Here is a 20,896-nt window from a genome sequence, read left to right as displayed (position 1 = left end):
CCCCAAACCTGTCCCTGACCCTGACCTCAACCCTGACCCCGACCCCAACCCTGACCCCCACCTGACCCTGCCTCCAACCCTGACCCTGACCTCAGTTCTGACTCTGACCCTGACCTGACCCCAACCTCAGTTCTGACTCTGACCTCAGCCCTGACCCCAACCATAACCCTGACCCCAACCTTGGTCCTGACCCCAACCCCGACCCTGATTCTGACCCGGACCTCGATCTTAATCCTGACCCCAACCCTGACCCTGGTCCTGCCCCCAACTCTGACCTGGACCCCTGCTGCCCAGTCCAAGGCACTGCGGGAGCGCTGGCTGCTGGAGGGGACGCCGTCCTCGGCCTCGGAGGGGGACGAGGACCTGAGGAGGCAGATGCAGGAGGATGAGCAGAAGACACGGTTGCTGGAGGATTCGGTGTCCAGGTGAGGGCCACAGCGTGGGTGCGACCGGGCTGGGCGGGGCCTCGGGGGCTGCTGGAGGATTCGGTGTCCAGGTGAGGCCACAGCGTGGGTGCGACCGGGCTGGGCGGGGCCTCGGGGGCTGCTGGAGGATTCGGTGTCCAGGTGAGGGCCACAGCGTGGGTGCGACCGGCTTCAAGGGGCCTCGGGGACCACAGGCTCCCGGGAGGGTGTGGGAAGAGTCGTCAGTGTGCTTTGAGGGGGATGTGTGAACGGGGCAGGCCAGGATTCAACGTGCTTTGAGGGGGACGCAGGCCGGGGCAGGCCGGGCCATCCACCTGGGCCTGGGGCAGCATGCTGGGGGAAGAGGCTGGCTGCAGGGCCTCAGGCAGGGAGTGGCCCCTTTCCCCTCCCGCCACCTCCGTTTGGGCCAGCGAGGGATATGAGATCGAGCTCACGGGTCCCTGGGGCTGGGTGTTGCCGGCATTGGCCTCCCCGGGGGCTTCCTGGCGCCAGCCCAGCTGGCGGACGAGCTCTCCCGCGGTGCGAACAGGGACACAGAGCAGCTGGGCCCGCAGGAAGCTTGGGCGGGGGCAGGATGGGGACAGGATGGGGAAAGTGGCCATCCCTGTGGGGGCTGGGACCAAAGGCCTGGAGTTTCCGGCGGGCGGGAGGCCCAGGCTCTGCTCGGGGCAGCAGGGTCAGGGCGGAGGGAAGTGACAACCAGGATTCCAGAGTCTGCCCTGGCCGGGGAAGGGCCCAGAGGCGGGAGGCCGGCCGGCGGGTCACTCGGACCTCACAGGCCCCGCCTGGACGCTGGGTTCTGACCCCCGTGGGGGCCCCTCCCTGGCAGGGCGTTCAAAGGCATGGACAGGCTGGGTAGAGTGGCTCACACCTGTAATCCCAGCACTTTGGGAAGCCGAGGCGGTAGGATCACTTGAGATCAGACGTTTGAGACCAGCCTGGAGAAACCCCGTCTCTACTAAAAATGTAAAATTAGCTTGGCATGGTGGCGGCACCTGTAATCCCAGGTACTCGGGAGGCTGAGGCAGGAGAGTGGCTTGAACCTGGGAAGCAGAGGTTGCAGCGAGCCGAGATCACACCACTGCACTCCAGCCTGGGCAACAGCAGTCTCAATAAAAATAAATAGGCCGGGCACGGTGGCTCATGCGTGTAATCCCAGCACTTTGGGAGGCCGAGGCAGGCAGATCACGAGGTCAGGAGATCGAGACCATCCTGGCTAACACGGTGAAACCCCGTCTCTACTAAAAATACAAAAAGTTAGCGAGGCGTGGCGGCAGGTGCCTGTAGTCCCAGCTACTCGGGAAGCTGAGGGAGGAGAATGGCGTGAATCCAGGAGGCGGAGCTTGAGTGAGCCGAGATCGCGCCACTGCACTCCAGCCTGGGCGACAGAGCAAGACTCTGTCTCAATAAATGAATAAACAAATACAAATAAAAATAAAAAATCAATGAAGGCATAGATGTGCTGGGCGTGGGTGGGGGCTCACACCTGTAACCCCTGCACTCTGGGAGGCCGAGGTGGGTGGATCATGAGGTCAGAAATTTGAGAACAGCCTGGCCAACATGGCGAAACCCAGTCTCTACTAAAAATACAAAAATTAGCCGGGCGTGGTGGCGGCGCCTGTAATCCCAGCTACTCTGGAGGCTGAGGCAGGAGAATCGCTTGAACCTGGGAGGCGGAGGTTGCCTTGAGCCAAGATCTCGCCATTGCACTGCAGCCTGGGAGATGGAGCGAGACTCCATCTAAAAAAAAAAAAAAAAGGAAAAAGAAAAATGGAAGGTATGGACAGGGTGGGGCGGTTCTGGTGGGTTTGGGACCTTGGAATGAGCTGAGTGTTACCGACTTCCTGGGCCTCAGTTTCCTCACCTGTGGACCAGGGAGGCAAAAATCCCATGGTGTGTCTTTTTTTTTTGAGACGGAGTCTCGCTCTGTCGCCTGGGCTGGAGTGCAGTGGCCGGATCTCAGCTCACTGCAAGCTCCGCCTCCCGGGTTTACGCCATTCTCCTGCCTCAGCCTCCCGAGTAGCTGGGACTACAGGCGCCCGCCATCTCGCCCGGCTAGTTTTTTGTATTTTTTAGTAGAGATGGGGTTTCACCGTGTTAGCCAGGATGGTCTCAATCTCCTGACCTCATGATCCGCCCGTCTCGGCCTTCCAAAGTGCTGGGATTACAGGCTTGAGCCACCGCGCCCGGCCTTCTTTTTTTTTTTTTTTTTGAGACAGAGTCTTGTTCTGTCACCAAGGCTGGAGTGCAGTGGTGTGATCACGGCTCGCTGCAACCTCCGCCTCCTGGATTCAAACGATTCTTCTTCCTCAGCCTCCCAAGTAGCTGGGACTACAGGCGCCCACCACCACCCCCGGCTAATTTTGCATTTTTTTTTTTTTTTTTTTTTTGAGACGGAGTCTTGCTCTGTCGCCGGGGCTGGAGTGCAGTGGCCGGATCTCAGCTCACTGCAAGCTCCGCCTCCCGGGTTCACGCCATTCTTCTGCCTCAGCCTCCCGAGTAGCTGGGACTACAGGCGCCCGCCACCTCGCCCGGCTAGTTTTTTGTATTTTTTAGTAGAGACGGGGTTTCACAGTGTTCGCCAGGATGGTCTCGATCTCCTGACCTCGTGATCCGCCCGTCTCGGCCTCCCAAAGTGCTGGGATTACAGGCTTGAGCCACCGCGCCCGGCCTAATTTTGCATTTTTAATAGAAACAGGGTTTCTCTACGTTGGTCAGGCTGGTCTCGAACTCCCGACCTTAGGTGATCTGCCCGCCTTGGCCTCTCGAAGTGCTGGGATGATAGGCGTGAGCCACCGCAGCCGGCCCCACTGTGCATCTTAATTCCAGCAACCATTAAGCACCAGCTGTGTCCCTGGGCTGAACGAGATGTTCAGACAGGTGGGGCTGATACGGGCCTGGCCCTGTTTGCAGAGAGGTGGACGATCAGACGCCTGGGTGAAGGCAGTGGGAGTTACTGTCCATGGGGGCTGGGCACATTGGGATTCTTTTCACGCGGCCCTAGTGGGCACAGGCTCAGGCCCCTTGATGGAAGGTGAAGACCTGGCTTGAGGCCTAGTTTGCTTTCACAGGCCTCAGCTTCACCCCTCCCCGGGGAAACCCGCTTCTCAAGTGCTGAAACTGAGCTGCTCTTGGTCTCCACTACCTTCTGCCAGCTCGGGCTCTGCCCAGACACCTCCTGCAGGAAGCCCTCCAGGCTGACTGTGGGCTGGACCCCTCTTCTTGTGGGGGGGCGGGACGCGGGTCTGGCTCTGTGTCCAGCCTGCCAGCCTGAGCCCACCTTGTTAGACCTATGGACTCAGCCTCCGTCTGCCCTGTCCTGGGGCTGGGGCTGAGCTGCCATGAGTGCCGCCCGCCCTTGCCAAAGCCCGGGGCTGGGATTTCATATCCCGGTTTTGTTTTCCTGGATCTGTTTGTCCCGTTATCTTCTAATACTTGGAAAGTGACATGGTTTTTCCAGTTTCCCGGTGAGATAAAGTTTCCTGTTAAAATACACAGATTTGAGCGGGAAAGGAGAGTTCGTTTGATACAGATAGAGACATAAACAGCACAGGCCGGGGGTTAGGGGACACGGGGAGCCAGCCCTGGTTTGAATCCCACCTCTGCTACCTGCTGGCTGTGAGGCTTTTGCACTCCGTGCCTCAGTTTCCCCCACCGTGAACACCATGGGGTTGCCTCTCGAGGCTGCCTGGGAGCCTTGAATTCAGAGAGCTGGGCCGGGCGCAGTGGCTACGCCTGTAATCCCAGCATTTTGGGAGGTTGAGGCAGGCGGATCACCTGAGGTCAGGAGTTCAAGACCAGTCTGGCCAACATGGTGAAATGCCATCTCTGCTAAAAATACAAAAGATTAGCCGGGTGTAGTGGTGCGTGCCTGTCATCCCAGCTACTCAGGAAGCTGAGGCAGGAGCATCCCTTAAACCCGGGAGGTGGAGGTTCCAGTGAGCCAAGATCAAGCCATTGCACTCCAGCCTGGGCAACAAGAGCGAGAATCTGTCTCAAAAAAAAGAAATTTGGGAGCTGTCGTACAAAAGGTGCCCAGAGCCCTGCGGGGGATACAGGAGTCACCCTCACGCACACCCTGTCCCCAGGTTGGAGAAGGAAATTGAGGTGCTGGAGCATGGAGACTCCACCCCAGCCGCGGCCAAGGAGAACGCGGTGGCCCTGAGCCCGGTCCGGGCCCCGGCCCCGAGTCCAGCCAAGGAGGAGCGCAAGACAGAGGTGGTGATGAATTCACAGCAGGTAAGGGGGTGACCGGGGGGCGGATCCCCAGGCCTCCACTCCTGCTGGCCCCAGAGCGAGACCCTAGCCCTTCCATGTCAGCGCGGCTGAGGGGACAGGCCCAGACTAGAGCCAGGCATTCGATTTCAAGCTCACCGGAGCCACTTCCCAGCTGTGTGAGCCGTGACATGTGGTTTCGCCTCGCTGGGCCTCGGTTTCCCCATCTGTAAGACGGAGGAGTAATGGGAGCAGCCACCACTGGGGGCATCGGAGGGCTCAGGGAACCGCAGGAGATGCTGGTGGGTGCTGGTGGCTTTGGCCATAGTGTTTTTTGGTTTTTGTTTTTGTTGGTTTTTGAGACGGAGTCTCGTTCCGTTGTCCAGGCGGGAGTGCAGTGGTGCGGTCTCGCAACCTCCACCTCCCAGGTTCAAGCGATTCTCCTGCCTCAGCCTCCCGAGTAGCTGGGACTACAGGCGCCCGCCACCACGCCCGGCTAATTTTTTTGTATTTTTAGTAGAGACGAGGTTTCCCCATGTTGGCCAGGCTGGTCCCAGACTCCTGACCTCAGGTGACCCGCCCCTCAGCCACCCAAAGTGCTGGGATTATAGGCAGGAGCCACCTTACTTGGCCTATTTTTTGTTGTTGTTTTTGTTTTCGACACAGGGTCTCGCTCTCACCCAGGCCAGAGTGCAGTGGCACAGTCACAGCCCACTGCAGCCTCAACTTCCCCAGCTCCAGCAATCCTCCTGCCTCAGCCTCCGGAGTAGCTGGGACCACAGGCGTACGCCACCACGCCCGGCTAATTTCTGTCTTTTTGGTAGAAACGGGCCTCCCTCTGCTGCCCAGGCTGGGGTTGTCACGGTTTCTATTGAACCCCTGCTTGGTTTCATGTGGCTGAGCCTCCAGAAAGCCCTTCTCATGGGAACAGCATCTCCCTGTGATGGGAGTAAAAACCCAGGCCCACAGAGGTGGAGGGGCTGGCTCAAAGCCACGCAGCTGAGTGGTCCTTAGTGGTCTCAGCTGTTGAATCTGGCATCTGCCATCTAAGACAGACTATGTTAAAACCAGACCCTTGGCCGGACTTGGCCCCTCACGCCTGTAATCCCAGCACTTTGGGAGGCAGAGGCAGGCACATCACTTGAGGTCAGGAGTTCAACAAGACCAAGCTGACCAACATGATGAAACCCCGTATCTACTAAAAATACAAAAATTCACCGGATGTCGTGGCGGGCACCTGTGATCTCAGCTGGTCGGGAGGCTGAGAATCGCTTGAATTCTGGAGGCAGAGGTTGCAGTGAGCCAAGATCCCGCCACGACACTCCAGCCTGGGCGACAGAGTGAGATCCTGTCTCAAAAACAAAAAAAAAAGACCTGGTTCTGGGCACAGTCCCGGACCTCACTGAGCTCATGTCAGGTGGGAAGATGGCCATGAGTCAGGAACCACCCAGGGAGGGTGGTCAGGCCGAAGAGGTGGGAAGCCCAAGGCGCCGTGGAATCCCCAAGGAAGTTCCTCATTCGTGGGAGGGCTGGGCGGGCGTCCTGGAGGAGGTGGATGTCGTGGGAGGGCTGGGCGGGCGTCCTGGAGGAGGTGGGTGTCGTGGGAGGGCTGGGCGGGCGTCCTGGAGGAGGTGGGTGTCGTGGGAGGGCTGGGCGGGCGTCCTGGAGGAGGTGGGTGTCGTGGGAGGGCTGGGCGGGCGTCCTGGAGGAGGTGGGGTGTTTTCTTTGTGGTTTTTTTTTGAGACAGAGTTTCACTCTTGTTACCCAGGCTGGAGTGCAATGGCATGATCTTGGCTCACTGCAACCTCTGCCTCCCGGGTTCAAGTGATTCTCCTGCCTCAGCCTCCCAAGTATCTGGGATTACAGGCACATGCCACCACGCCTGGCTAATTTTAGTTTTTAGTAGAGACGGGGTTTCGCCATGTTGGTCACACTGATCTCGAACTCCTGACCTCAGGTGATCCGCCCACCTTGGCCTCCCAGAGTGCTGGGATTATAGGCATGAGCCCCTGCGCCTGGCCAAGGAGGTGGGTTTTGAAGGTTGGATAGGAGTTCTGCAGGCGCTTTTCCCTGAAGGGTGATTGAGCATGGACTAGAGCTGGTGTGGAGGCCCAGCAGTACACACGCGTGGTCCCTGCCTTCCTGAGGGGCACACCCGGTGACGTGATGGGGGAGAGTGGAGTGAGGGAACATCAGACACCATGGCCGTGAGTCAAGAGTGTGTCCCAGAAACAGCAGGAAGACCAGGGAGGCTGGAGCACCGTTCAGGGAGAGGGGCCTGTGTGCAGGGTCTGACCATGCAGGGCAGAACCGGCTCAGGCAGGAGACGCTAGACCCTGGGCCTCGCGCAGTGGCTCCCAGGAGGCCAAGGCAGGAGGATCACTTGAGAGCAGGAGTTCAAGACCAGACTGAAGGGGCACGGAGGAGCCGGCTGGATTCAAGGCGGCCTGCGGGAGCCGCTGATGCAGAGGCATGAGGGGAGGGAGAAAAGAAATGAGAAATGAGTGGTGGCTCACGCCTGTAATCCCGGCACTTTGGGCGGCCGAGGTGGGCGGATCACCTGAGGTCAGGGGATCGAAACCAGCCTGGCCAACATGGAGAAACCCCGTCTCTACTAAAAATACAAAATTAGCCGGGTGTGATGACGCAGGCCTGTAATCCCAGCTACTGGGGAGGCTGAGGCATGAGAATCGCTTGAACCCGGGAGATGGAGGCTGCAGTGAGCCGAGATTGCCCCGTTGCACTCCAGCCTGGGCGATAAGAGCAAAACTCTGTCTCAGAAAAAAGAAAGATGACCTCTGTGTTTCTGGCTAGAGTCCCAAGAGGATGGGATGAGAAGCGGGCGCGTGTGACCTCACCCACTGTGCCAGCCCTTCCCAGGCTCCTGACCCCGGGGCTCCCCTTCCTCTTCCGTGGGATGCTGACACCCCTGACCCCTCTCTCTTCTTTCTTGCAGACCCCAGTGGGCACACCCAAAGGTAGGGCTTCTGGAAGGAACTCGTGGGGCCTGGGCACACTCTGGTGGCCAGAGAGGGGATGGCAGGGCGGGGAATGCAGCCACAAAGTAACAGGTGCTGGGGCCTCAGGCCTGTGATCCCAGCACTTTGGGAGGCCAAGGCGGGTGGATCACCTGAGGTCAGGAGTTCGAGACCAGCCTGGCCAACATGGCGAAACTCAGTGTCTAGTGAAAAAAATACAAAAACAATTAGCCGGGTGCAGTGGCTCATGCCTGTAATCCCAGCACTTTGGGAGGCTGAGGCAGGAGGATCGTTTGATCCCAGGAGTTCAAGAACAGCCTGGGCAACACAGGGAGATCCTGTCTCTGTCAAACATAAAAAAATTAGCTGCCGGCCAGGCCCAGTGGCTCAGGCCTGTGACCCCAGCGCTCTGGGAGGCTGACAGGTAGATCCCTTAAGGTCAGGAGTTTGAGACCGGCCTGGCCAACATAGTGAAACCTCATCTCTACTAAAAATACAAAAAAAATTAGCCAGGTGTGCTGCACACCTGTAGTCCCAGCTGCTGGGGAGGCTGAGGTGGGAGGATCGCTTGAGCCCAGGAGGTTGAGACGGCGGTCAGCTGTGATCGCACCACTGCACCCCAGCCTGGGCGACAGAGCGAGACCCTGTCTGTAAAATGCATTTCACGGAAGGTGTCCACTTCCATATCGATAGCGGGACAGCCAGCAGCCAGGGTTGACGCTGGTGTCTGAAGTGCCTCTGGCCTGGTTTGTGTGTGTTAATTATTCATAAGGGAGTGTCTCCTTGTCTTACTGTAGAATTAAAAATTAATCATTAAAAAAATCTAGGCAGGCCTCTCAGGGATTTTGTGAAAATCACTGGGCTGAGGATGAGGAATGAACTGTGGGGGTGGCTGTGGGATTTTCTAGGGGTCTGGAGGGGTCTGGGTGCCTGTGTCTGTGTGGGGTCTGGGGGTCTAGGGGGCCCAGGTGCCTGTGTCTGGGTGGGGCCTGAGGGTCTAGGGGGCCCAGGTGCCTGTGTCTGGGTGGGGTCAGGGGCCCCGGTGCATGTGAGGGTCCGGATGCACTTGTGTGAAGGGGTGTTGGGCTGCCTGGGGGGGTCCATGTGACCTCTCCCCTAACCCCCATCTCTCTCTCCACCTCCGCCTCCTGTGCAGACAAGCGAGTCTCCAACACGCCCGTGAGGACGGTTGACGGCTCCCCCATGATGAAGGCAGGTGGGTCAGCCCCCAGGCTCTGGGCCCCAGATCCAGCCGCCATCAGGGGCCAAGTCTCGGTCCTGGAGGGCCGGGTGGGGTGGGGGCGACACCGACCTGCTCTCCGCAGCGTCTGGCCGGGCTGTGGTTGTGGGGGTGACGGCTGGACCATGGCCGAGGCCCCGAGCCTGGGGTGGGGCCCCCCGTGCTTTGTGTCCTCGTCCCACGCCGGCCCATGCTTCCCTGAGAAGACGGGCCCCACGCATGGCGGCTCTAACCGACGCAACCCCACGGCTTTCATTCCACCCTAACCTCACGGCTCCCTCCTGGGGGCCTACGGGGGGTGGTGCTCATGCCTGAACACGCCTGAGCACGCTCGCTGCAAATCTTACCTGCTCCAGTTCTTGGGCAGTAGGACCGGCTGCCCCGGGAGAGAGAGTGGGCGCCCCGTCCCTGGAGGCAACCGAGCCAGGTCCCCGGCGCTGCTGCGCTTCCGAGAAGCAGGGGAAGGTCGGGGTTGACGCCGACGCCACACGACGCTCAAGTCAGGCTGGAACCCCTGGTGTGCCACGTGGTGCCGGTGTGTTGAATTTCTCCACCTGCCAGAGGGGTGGGACCTTGGTACGCCATTCTGGGGCCTGGGACAGGACAGGAGCCCAGTAATGGAAAGTCATTGTAGTCGGCAAAACCACTGTGGTGTGAGTGAGCTGGAACAGCACAGAAGCAAGGCAGAGGGCCCAGTGCAGTGGCTCACACCTGTAACCCCAGCACTTCGGGAGGCCAGGGTGGGTGGATCACCCGAAGTCAGGAGTTCAAAACCAGCCTGGCCAACCTAGTGATACCCCATCTCTGCTAAAATACAAAAATTAGCCGGGCATGGTGGTGCACGTCTGTAATCCCGGCTACTCGGGAGGCTGAGGCAGGAGAATCGCTTGAACCCAGGAGGCAGAGTTTGTAGTGAGCTGAGATCGCCTCACTGCGCTCCAACCTGGGCGACAAGAGCAAGAGTCTGTCTCAGAAAAAGCAGCAAGGCAGGGAAGTGAAGAAAGACTCTGGGGTGGCTGGCCAGGACAGGACAGGGCTGGAAGGAAGGAGAGCCACCCGGAGGCCCAGGTCTCCAGCACGGTCCAGGGTGGGGGTTGCCCCAGGATGCAGCAGAGGCATTTGTCAGACAGAGCAGGTGGTGTCTGTGGGCCTCTGTGCCAGTGAGACCAGCCCTGGCAGACACAAGGTCCAGGTCCCCCGCTGGTCCCCATGGCCACTGACTTTGTGCAGTGCGTGACCTGCTCAACAGTGTGGGCAGCTCTGGACTAGCTGTCTGGGGTGGAGGGCTGAGGCTGTGCAGGGATATAGGGTTGAAAAACAGTCGTCCCTTCACCCGACATGCTTATCAAGGGCCTGCTGTGTGCCAGGCATTAGGGGAGCAGGTGTTCTAATGAGGGCCACAGCCTCTACTACAGTAGAAAAGTGAGGCCAAGGACGTTGAGCTGGAGGAAGGAGGATTTGAACCACAGGGCTCGTGAGGGGAGCGTTCAACATTCAAGAGTCACTTCTGAGTAAAGACCCAAAGGTGCTGGGGGAGCAAGGCACGCAGCTATCTGGAGGAAGGTGTTCCAGGCAGAGGGCACGGCCAGTACAAAGGCCCCAGGGCAGGACAGGGCCTGGGGTGTTGGAGGAACAGCCAGGAGGCCGGTGTGGCTGGAGCAGCGTGAGGAGGGGGAGAGGGTGGAGGGGAGGTGATGGAGAGATTGTTCAGGGCCCTGTGGCAGGATGGGAGAGGACCTGGGCTTTTCCCCGGAGGGAGGCGGGAACCATGGGGGGCTGTAGGCAAAGCCGGGACCGCCCCGACTCCGTGGTCACTCACGCCCTCTGGTGACTGCAGGGAGAACAGACCGCGGACGGTGCCAGGCGGAGGGGACAGGGCTGCTGGGGAAGGAGGCTGGGATGGGCCGTGGAGGGGCGAGCAGTGGGTGGTTCCCTGTGTTCTGAAGGTGGAGCCCCCAGGGTTTGAGGAGAAACAGGGCGTGGGGATAAGAGGCAGGGAGGACTGGCCGGGCGCGGTAGCTCACGCCTGTAATCCCAGCGCTTTGGGAGGCCGAGGCGGGCGGATCATAAGGTCAGGAGATCGAGACCATCGCGGCTAACACGGTGAAACCCCGTCTCTACTAAAAATACAAAAAATTAGCTGGGCATGGTGGCAGGCACCTATAATCCCAGTTGCTTGGGAGCCTTAGGCAGGAGAATCGGTTGAACCCAGGAGGCAGAGGTTGCAGCGAGCCGAGATCGTGCCCCTGCACTCCAGCCTTGGCAACAAGAGCAAAACTTTGTCTCAAAAAAAAAAAATTCAAGGAGGACTGAGCTGCCCCCAGTGTGTGGGAAGAGCCAGGGTGGGGGCAGGCGTAGGGGCAGATGGGGAGTGGTGTTATGGAATGTGAGAATGGGGCTTCTGTGGATAGAGGCTGAATCCAGGCCAAGGTCCCGGTGGGGATGGGCGTGCAGGAGATTGGAGCCCGGTGCCTGGACGAGGTCCCCGGAGCGGAGTCCAGGGCGGCAGCCGGGCCTGAGCGTCGAGGTGGGGTGGGAGGAGGGAAACAAGATGGCTGTGGGGGGCCGAGAGGCCGGGCGATCACAGGGCTGCCCACCGTGGGGACCAACAGCCCCTCAGAAGTGGTGAGGGAGCAGGTCACGCAGCTGTCTGGGGTAAGGGTGTGCCAGGCATTGGGAACAGCCCGTGCAGAGGCCCTGAGGCCGGGCCGCAGCCGGGGTGCAGTGTCACGGGTCAGGCCAGTAGTCCTGGCAGCCCTGTTCAGCTCCCACTGCGGGACGGGGTCTCTGGGAGGTGCTTGATGACCCCCGGTGCTCGGCATCTTCGAGCAGGCCTGGGGTGCGGGCGACCACCAGTCGCCATTAGGACGCAGGCTCTGTGTGGTTTCTGTGGGAATGACTTTTACAGAGCAGGGGATGAGGAGCTGGCTGTGGAGTTAGGGCCCTGATGAGTAGCAACGTCCAACTATCCCACGAGGATCTCCTTCATTCTCTGAGTCTGAACAGACGATGGCACGTCCAACAGTCAGCTGGAAGGAGGCGTTGAGTCCTGGGAGCTTGGGTGGTGGGGGCGGGGCAGAGGTCAGGCTGGATTGTGGGTCTGCAGACTGAGCCCCAATCTTGGCCATGACCCCAGGCAAGGCAGGGTCTCCCTGAGACTCACCTGCCCCTCTGAGAAACCAGGAATGGCGGGGCTTGAGGGCTCACGTCTATAATCCCAGCACTTTGGGAGGCTGAGGTGGGAGGATTGCTTGAGCCCAGGAGTTTGAGACCAGCCTGGGCAACATAGTGAGACCCCCATTTCCAGAAAAGATAAATTAGCCGGGCGTGGTGGCACACACCTGTGGTCTCAGCTACCTGGGAGGCTGAGGTGGGAGAATGACTTGAGCCAGGAAGGTCCTGACTGCAGTGAGCTGTGATCGTGGCACCGCACTCCAGCCTGGCTGACAGAGGGAGACTCTCTATCGATTTAAATAATAGGCCGGGCACGGTGGCTCATGCCTGTAATCCCAGCACTTTGGGAGGCCGAGGCAGGCGGATCACCTGAGGTCAGGAGTTTGAGACCAGCCTGACCAACATAGAGAAACCCCGTCTCTACTAAAAGTACAAAAATTAGCCGGGCCTGGTGGGGCGTGCCTGTAATCCCAGCTACTCAGGAGGCTGAGAGAGGAGAATCGCTTTAATCCGGGAAGTGAACCAGATCACACCACTGCGCTCCAGCCTGGGCGACAGAGCGAGGCTCCATCTCAAAAAAAAAATTAGAAAGATCTGGAAACAAGCCTTTCCAGGTGGGCTGGGCTGGAACCTGAGCTTGACAAAGAGTTTGGTGGCCAAGCAGAGGACACAGTGCAGAGGACAGAGATGAGGACCATCTGGGCGGACAGCAGGATGGGGCCACGAACGCCAAGCAGAGGTGTTCAGACCGGTCGCCCCGGGTACTGGGGAGCTATGGAGGGATGTAGAGCTGGGGAGATCCGCATCGAGAAGGTGCCCCGGCATCCCTGGCTCCTCCTGCCCCATCGCTGCTTGGCTCTGTGCTGCTGGCTCCCCCCTCCCTGGCTTGGCCGCAGCCCGGCGGGGGGCGCGGGGGCGGGCGGGCTGTGGCGTAACCTCGTGACTCTCGTGCCAGCCATGTACTCGGTTGAGATCACTGTGGAGAAGGACAAGGTGACAGGGGAGACCAGGGTGTTGTCCAGCACCACGCTGCTCCCTCGGCAGCCGTTCCCTCAGGGCATCAAAGTCTACGAGGACGAAACCAAAGGTATGAGCACCCCGGCCCCTGCCCTCCCTCCGCCCGGGCCGGAGCCCTGAGTGAGTGTGCTCCTGGTGTGTGGGCCCAGCGTCTGCCCCGGAGTCCGGACGTGAAGCAGATGACGCTTTCAGGCCAGGGCCTCACCCCGCTGCAGCCCACAGCTGGGCTCAGAGGTCATTCAGCCCCACACCCGCTGCCCAATCATTCGTCCACTCCAGAAAGCTGCCTGAAAGCTGAGCCGGGCACCAGGTACCCAGCCGGGCTCTGGAGGGAAATCTAGAGGTAGATTCAGCTTCTGTCCTCACCTGGTGGCAAACCAGGCCCTTCCATCTGGAGCTCCAAATAATTCATTTAAATTACTGCCAGCACAGAGGCTCACGCCTTTAGTCCCAGCACTTTGGGAGGCTGAGACAGGAGGATTGCTTGAGCCCAGAAGTTTGAGACCAGCCTGGGCAGCACAGCAAGGCCCCGTCTCTACCAAAAAAAAAAAAAAAATTACCCTGGCATGGTGGTGCGTGCCTGTGGTCCCAGCTACTTGGGAGGCTGAGATGGGAGGATCCCTTGGGCCCAGGAGGCGGAGGCTGTAGTGAGCCGTGGTCACACCACTGCACTCCAGCCTGGGCAACAGAGTGAGACCCTGTCTCTTAACAATATAAAAATAAAAACAAAAAAGAATTGCTAGTGTGATAAAAGCTACAGAAAATGCACATCCAGGGGGCTGTGAGAGGGTCTCACAGGGCGAGGATGGGGTGGGGGGGCTTCCCAGAGGAGGCAAGCAGGGGCTCATCAGAGGCCCTCAGTGCATGGGAACCACACCTGGCAGAGCCGCAGCCCCTGCAAAGGCCCTGAGGTTGGATGGAGTTTGCTGGGCTGGAGGGGTGAGGGGAGCCGGGCTTCTGGGGTGAGAGGAGCCAGTGTGCAGGGGTGAGAGGAGCCGGGCTGCAGGGGTGAGAGGAGCCGGGCTGCAGGGGTGAGGGGAGATGGGTTGCAAGAGGAAAGGAAGATGGGCTGCAGGGGTGTGGGGAGCCAGGCTGCAGAAATGAGGAGAACTGAGCTGCAGGAGTGAGAGGGGCCCATCTGCAGGGGTGAGGGGAGGCAGGCTACAGAAGTGAGGGGAGATGGACTACAGGAGTGAGGGGAGATGGGCTACAGGAGTGAGGGGAGATGGGCTACAGGGGTGAGGAGAATCAGGCTGCAGGGGTGAGAGGAACTCGGTTGCAGGGGTGAGGGGAGCCGGGCTGCAGGGGTGAGGGGAACTCAGTTGATCAGGGAGTTGAGGAACTGATCTCATGCAGGAGAAGGGTGCTTTGCCTGGAGGCAGGGGGACAGGGACAGGCAGGGCCGTGTCCTGAGGGCTTTGGGAAGCCTCGGGTGGGTTGGGTCCTGACGGTGCTGAGGTCTGATGTGGTTTTAAGGGCTCCTCCTGGTCAAGAGGCAAACAGGCTGTGGGAGATGCCAGGGGTCCCTGGAGGAGGAGGGAAGTCCACACAAAAGCCCCAGTGTCTCTCGTTCTCTCTCTTTTCTTTTTATTGATTTATTTTCTGGAGAAAGAGTTTCACTGTGTCGCCCGGGCTGCAGTGCTGCAACGCCATCGCAGCTCATTGCAGCCTCCAGCTCCTGGGCTCAAGCGATCCTCCTGCCTCAGCCTCCCAAAATGCTGAGACCACAGGTGTGTCACCGCACCCGGCCTCTGTTTCTTTGTGAGATATAATTCGCAGACCATAAAATTCCACCTTATTGGAAGACTCACCTGGGCCCGGGACACTGCAGTGAGCTGAGATGGCACCCCTGTACTCCAGCCTGGGCAACACACCAAGACCCTGTCTCAGAAAAGAAGAAAAAAGCCCCGTCCCCATCAGCTGTCACCCCCCGTCCCCTCCCCAGCACTGGCACCCACACATCCCTTCCTGTCTCTCTGGATTGGCCTGTCCTCGACATTTCATAGAAACGGGATCACACGGCCGGGTGCGGTGGCTCACATCTGTAATCCCAGCACTTTGGGAGGCCGAGGTGGGCGGATCAGCTGAGGTCAGGAGTTCGGGACCAGTTGGCCAACATGGAGAAACCCCGTCTCTGCTAAAAATACAAAAATTAGCTGGATGTGGTGGCACACGCCTGTAATCCCAGATACTTGGGAGGCTGAAGCAGGAGAATCACTTGAACCCAGGAGGCGGAGGTTGCAGTGAGCCGCGATCGTGCCACTGCACTCCAGCCTGGGCGACAAGAGTGAAACTCTTGTCTCAAAAAAAAAAAAGAAAAGAAATGGGGTCACACACTGCACGTGGCCTTCTGTGTCTGGCGTGACATCCCCAAGGTGCATCGGCACTGTGGCCTGGGTCGGAGCCGGCTCCTTTTCTTGGCTGACTACTATTCCATGGGTTGGGTGGATCTTCTTCCATCTGTAGACATGTGGGCTGTTGCTACCCTTTGGCTGCTGTGAGTAGCATGCTGGGCAATTTGTGTGCAAGTATTTGTTTCCGCCCCTGCTTTCGAGGCCTTTGGGTGTACACCTAGGAGCAAACGTCTGGGTCCTGAGGTGACTGTGTTGAGCTCGGTGAGGACCTGCCATTTTCCACGGCGGCTGCACCGTCCCGTTCCCACAGGTCATGGACAAGGGTCCAGTTTCTCCACGTCCTCGCCAACGCCTGTAGCCCATTCTCGTGGCGTCCTGGTGGCGTGAATGGGGGCCTCCCTGTGGTTTGCATTCCCAAAGCCTTCTGTTCTCAGGCAGCTTGGCCTCTGCGGTGCCCCAGATGCTGTCACAGGGGCCCCCACAGCCCAGCTCTGCAGTGGCCTTGAGGTGTGGCCCTGGCGGCATCTCAGCTCCAGCCCTCCCCAGCTGTGTGGCCTTGGGAAGTCCCCATGCCTCGTCTTCCGGACGAGGTCCTCACCCCCGGTCACTCCACCCTCCTCAGCCTGGCCCCTGGGGATTCCAAACCCACCAGGCCGGACACTGGTTGCTTAGCCACGGGCAGGTGATCTGTTTCCATGGCAGCTGAGGGCTCCGATTCCTGTCTTGGGACAGCGGCCAGGGGGAGACACTGAATTCAGTTTCGCCTGATCCAGACACACCCCACCCTCCGGGCCTCCAGCCCAAAGTCACCGAGAGGCCTTGAAGCATGGACTCCCCTCCCTGGAGACTTCAAAACTGAAAGTGGAGAACACTTTCCTTCTGGCCTGTAGCCAGAACGGGAGCCCTGACCCTTGGCCGGGAGGAGGCGAGTCCCTGGGGCCCCCCCATTGCGTGCCTTCCAACTCCCAGCGTGGCCCAGGCAGACATGATTCTAGAAGGAATTTGCAGGGCTGTGAGCTAGGGCTGGCATCAGATCATAGCCGGGAGTTGTGGGGCTGAAATCCGGCCCTTGGAGAGTCCAACAGAGCTCGAAAAGTGTCAAGTCAGACACAGATAAGGAAATGTGGAAAGGCTTGGGAAGCACATTTAGCAAGAGTGATTATATATATAAAATGCTACCAGTGGAGAATACACGTTCTTTTCAAACACGGAACACTGTCAGAAAGTGACCACCATGACCCAGGCTGCCAAGGAGGTTTCAGGACTGTTACGGAGTTTGCATCTTCTGCTCTGTGTTCCTCTACTCCCTGAAATGTAAAAACACCCTCCTAAATAAATTGTGGCTTCCCATGGCAATCAATCAAACTGGGAATTAAAAACTATCTACACTTGAAAGTGAGTAACATCCTCTATCGTAGGATACAGCCAAAGCAGAACTCAGAGGAAAATGCGTAGCCTTTAGGGCAGTTCCTAGAATACAAAAAAGGAATGAATGAAACTTTAACTCAAGTTAAAATGAATGAAAATGTTAATTTAAGATCAATCAAATACATCCATAGATGGAAAAAATCAGAATCCTTGTAAAGGCCGGGCACGGTGGCTCACGCCTGTAATCCCAGCACTTTGGGAGGCCAAGGCAGGCGGATCACCTGAGGTCTGGAGTTCGAGACCAGCCTGGCCAACATGGTGAAACCCCGTCTCTACTAAACGTACAAAGATCAGCCGGGTGTAGTGGCAGGTACCTGTAATCCCAGCTACCCTAGAGACTGAGGCAGGAGAATTTCTTGAACCTGGGAGGTGGAGGTTGCAGTGAACTGAGATCGCACCACTGCACTCCAGCCTGGGCAACAAGAGCAAAACTCTGTCTCAAAAAAAAAAAAAAAAAAAGGGCTGGGTGCAGTGGCTCATGCCTGTAATCCCAGCACTTTGGGAGGCCGAGGCGGGTGGATCACAAGATCAGGAGTTCAAGACCAGTCTGGCCAACATAGTGAAACCCCGTCTCTACTAAAAATACACAAAAAATTAGCCGGATGTGGTGGCGGGCGCCTATAATCCCAGCTACTCAGGAGGCTGAGGCAGGAGAATGGCGTGAACTAGGGAGGCAGAGGTTGCAGTGAGCCGAGATGGCGCCACGGCACTCCAGCCCGGGCGACAGAACGAGACTCTGTCTCAAATTTTAAAAAAAGAAAGAAAGAAAAAGAATCGCTGTAACGTGTAACCCCCAGTTCCCCAGGGTGGGTTCTCCTGTCTTGTATAGGAGAAACAGGGGAAGGAACAGGGTTAGCTCTGACCTTGGCCCAGTCGTGCCCCTTCTTTGAACTTTCGTTTTTGCTGTCTTTACGATGGAAAAGAATTCTTACTTTTCAGGGTGATCGCGTGGGAGCTAGTTGGCTAAAGGATATGGAACTACAGTCCGGGCACGGCGGCTCACGCCTGTCATCCCAGCATTTTGGGAGGGGGAGGTGGGTGGATCACTCGAGGTTGGGAGTTTGAGACCAGCCCGTCTCTACTAAAAATACAAAAAATTAGCCAAGTATGTTGGCTCACACCTGTCATCCCAGCTACTCAGGAGGCTGAGGCAGGAGAATGGCTTGAACTAGGGAGGCGGAGGTTGTGGTGAGCTGAGATTGCACCACTGCACTCCAGCCTGGGCAACTCCATCTCAGAAAAAAAAAAAAAAAAAATCCTAATTCATTCCTTTCCACTCTTTCTTGGTTCCTAATAAATACTTTTGTGCCTATAAATTTTCCTCATCGTCGACTGGGTACAGTGGCTCACACCTATAATCCCAGCACTTTGGGAGGCCGAGACGGGTGGATCACCTAAGGTTGGGAGTTCGAGAACAGCCTGGCCAACATGGGGACACCCTGTCTCTACTAAAAATACAAAATTAGCCAGGCATGGTGGCGGGTGCCTGTAGTCCCAGCTACTTGGGAGGCTGAGGTAGGAGAATCGCTTGAACCCGGGAAGTGGAGCTTGCAGCGAGCCGAGATTGCACCACTGCACTCCAGCCTGGCGACAGAGTGAGACTCCGTCTCAAAAAAAAAAAAATGTTTTTTTCCTCATTGTACCACTTTGGCTGCATCTGCAGATGCCAACAGGGGCTTTAATTGTCAGTTCTGAAGGTGTAATCTAGTTCGTGATTTCCTCTTTAGCCTCGAGGAGGATACCAGCCTTGCCCAGGTGTCCCTCCTGCCTCGAGCCAGGTCACTCTCTCTGTCCCTCCTGCCTCGAGCCAGGTCACTCTCTCTGTCCCTCCTGCCTCGAGCCAGGTCACTCTCTCTGTCCCTCCTGCCTCGAGCCAGGTCACTCTCTCTGTCCCTCCTGCCTCGAGCCAGGTCACTCTCTCTGTCCCTCCTGCCTCGAGCCAGGTCACTCTCTCTATCCCTCCTCCCTCGAGCCAGGTCACTCTCTCTGTCTCTCCTTGTACAGTGGTCCATGCTGTGGATGGCACCGCCGAGAACGGGGTCCACCCCCTGAGCTCCTCTGAAGTGGACGAACTCATCCACAAAGCAGACGAGGTCACGCTGAGCGAGGCAGGGTCCACGGCCGGGGCGGCAGAGACCCGGGGGGCTGTGGAGGAGGCAGCCCGGACCACGCCCTCCAGACGGGAGATCACGGGCGTGCAGGCACAGCCAGGCGAGGCCACGTCCGGCCCGCCGGGGATCCAGCCTGGCCAGGAGCCCCCGGTCACCATGATCTTCATGGGTTACCAGAACGTAGAGGATGAGGCCGAGACCAAGAAGGTGCTGGGCCTTCAAGACACCATCACGGCGGAGCTGGTGGTCATCGAAGACGCGGCCGAGCCCAAGGAGCCCGCTCCGCCCAATGGCAGTGCCGCCGAGCCTCCCGCAGAGGCTGGTTCCAGGGAAGAGAAGCAGGCCGGGCCCGAGGCCACCACCAGCGACCCCCAGGACCTCGACATGAAGAAGCAGCGTTGCAAATGCTGCTTGATCATGTGAGCCGGCCCCTGAGACCCCGGCCCCCACCCCACACCACAGACACCCACCAGCCCGGCCCCTCCCGGCGCCTGCCCACCCTCCACCTACAGCCTCACGGGTCCAGGACTTGGCGCGTTGTTACATGTTCCTTCCGAGTTTTCTTTCACTGGAAAGAGGGATGGGGGCCCCCGCCCGTCACCACGCCCCAACGCTCCCCCCGAAACCAGGGCCGTGCACTCGTGCCTGGTAGGAGAGAGACAGGACAGACCCGCTTTTCCCGAAACGAGGACCCCCCATGTCACGGCAGCTTCACAGACGCGGCTCGCGCCCACCGGGGTCCTGGCGGGTGGGACCCACGGCCTCCACGTGGCCCAGGCCAGCCTGCCACCCTCTGGGCCTCCCGCCTGTGCCTTTCTCTGAGGGGACACCCTGCCAGAGAGGGCCCCGGGAGCCGGGGGCGGGAAGTGGGGCTCCACGGGGTTCCCTAGCCAAGGCGCTGGCCCCCCAATCTCAGGCAGTTGGGGTGAGGCCGTGCCTCTTTGGGGGCTCAAAGTGTTGGGTGGAGGACAGGCCCCTCCGCTGTGTCCCCCATGCCCTGTATGGGCCCAACCCGTGGACAGTGGAGTCTGGGGGAGGGGGAACCCGGGGACGTGCCCCCACCCGGGAGGGGCCGGCAAACCCTGGGCTGTCTTCTAGAGGGGGCGAACCAGGGGTCATTGACCTATCCCCTGCATGGGGCAGGGACCGAGGGAGCCACTCCTTGTCCCGAGCTCCCGCCCCCGCTGGGCCCTCCTTCCTCCTGGTGCTAATTTGGGGACCCCAGGGGCCGCCCCCGGCCTCTTCTCCAGCCTGCTTGGACCAGGGTCCTGGGTCTTCCCAACCACACCCCAGAGATCAGGCCCCACTTGCCAGCTCTGCTGGGCAGTCTAGAGTGGGACACAGCCTGGGACAGGAAGCCTCTTGGTTGGAGCAGGAGACCCTCATTTGCCACCCAGACCAATGTGAGCCTGCCCCCAGGCCCCTCTTACTGGAAGTGGCAAGGGGCCTCCCTCCTGGGGGCAGCCACACACGTCCCCAGAGGCACATTCGTGCACATTCTCACAGACACCTTCTCACGCGTGGGCTTTGGACAACCAGGGCCGCAACTTGGTCCCTCCCCCAGGGGCCTCCAGCCTGGTGCCCAGTGCTCAGGCCGCCTCCAGGTACAGGGGCCGCCTCGGATGGGAGCCTGGGTGTCTGCCTCCGCTCTGCCCCTGGGTGGCTGGGAGGAGAGGCCCTCTCGGGGGTGACCTGGGCGTCCGCCGTGGGACCCCCTCCTCCTCCCTCGAGTCTGCAGGAGTCCCTCGAGCCGCGAGCCTTCGCTGAAGTGCCCTTGCTGCCCCCTCTGCTTTCGGTGTGTGACGAGGTCCCCGATGTTCTTGATTTTCCCAGAGAAGCAAATAAAAGCGTGAACAGCCCCAGTTCCTGGAGTTCTTGGCTTTCAACCGGCGAGGAAGGCGTGACCAGGCGGGGGGTGGGGCCTGCGGCCTTAGAGCTATAAAGGGGAGGCTGA

The 20,896-nt window shown here is 59.2% G+C and overlaps 1 protein-coding gene across 4 annotated transcripts in view; it reads left to right on the top strand.

Annotated features, from left to right (window-relative positions):
* PALM (paralemmin) overlaps positions 1 to 20,804 on the top strand; it is a 40,549-nt gene extending 19,745 nt beyond the window's left edge. For 3 of the 4 annotated variants that reach the window (XM_033195438.1, XM_033195439.1, XM_033195441.1), the window contains exons 4-9: positions 295 to 425; positions 4,514 to 4,664; positions 7,597 to 7,618; positions 8,775 to 8,834; positions 12,988 to 13,119; positions 18,836 to 20,804. In XM_033195438.1, the coding sequence (XP_033051329.1) occupies positions 295 to 425; positions 4,514 to 4,664; positions 7,597 to 7,618; positions 8,775 to 8,834; positions 12,988 to 13,119; positions 18,836 to 19,365 (1,026 nt within the window). In that variant the 3' untranslated portion in view covers positions 19,366 to 20,804. The remainder of the gene's footprint in view (positions 1 to 294; positions 426 to 4,513; positions 4,665 to 7,596; positions 7,619 to 8,774; positions 8,835 to 12,987; positions 13,120 to 18,835) is intronic. The other variant, XM_033195440.1, reaches the window with a different exon arrangement.
* The last annotated feature ends 92 nt before the right edge of the window (positions 20,805 to 20,896 follow it).

The sequence above is a fragment of the Trachypithecus francoisi genome, unplaced genomic scaffold (assembly GCF_009764315.1).
Source record: "Trachypithecus francoisi isolate TF-2019V2 unplaced genomic scaffold, Tfra_2.0 Lachesis_group5, whole genome shotgun sequence".
Taxonomy (NCBI): Eukaryota; Metazoa; Chordata; class Mammalia; order Primates; family Cercopithecidae; genus Trachypithecus; species Trachypithecus francoisi.
The sequence above is the reverse complement of the archived record's forward strand: the minus strand, read 5'-3'. Positions and strand labels throughout refer to the sequence as shown.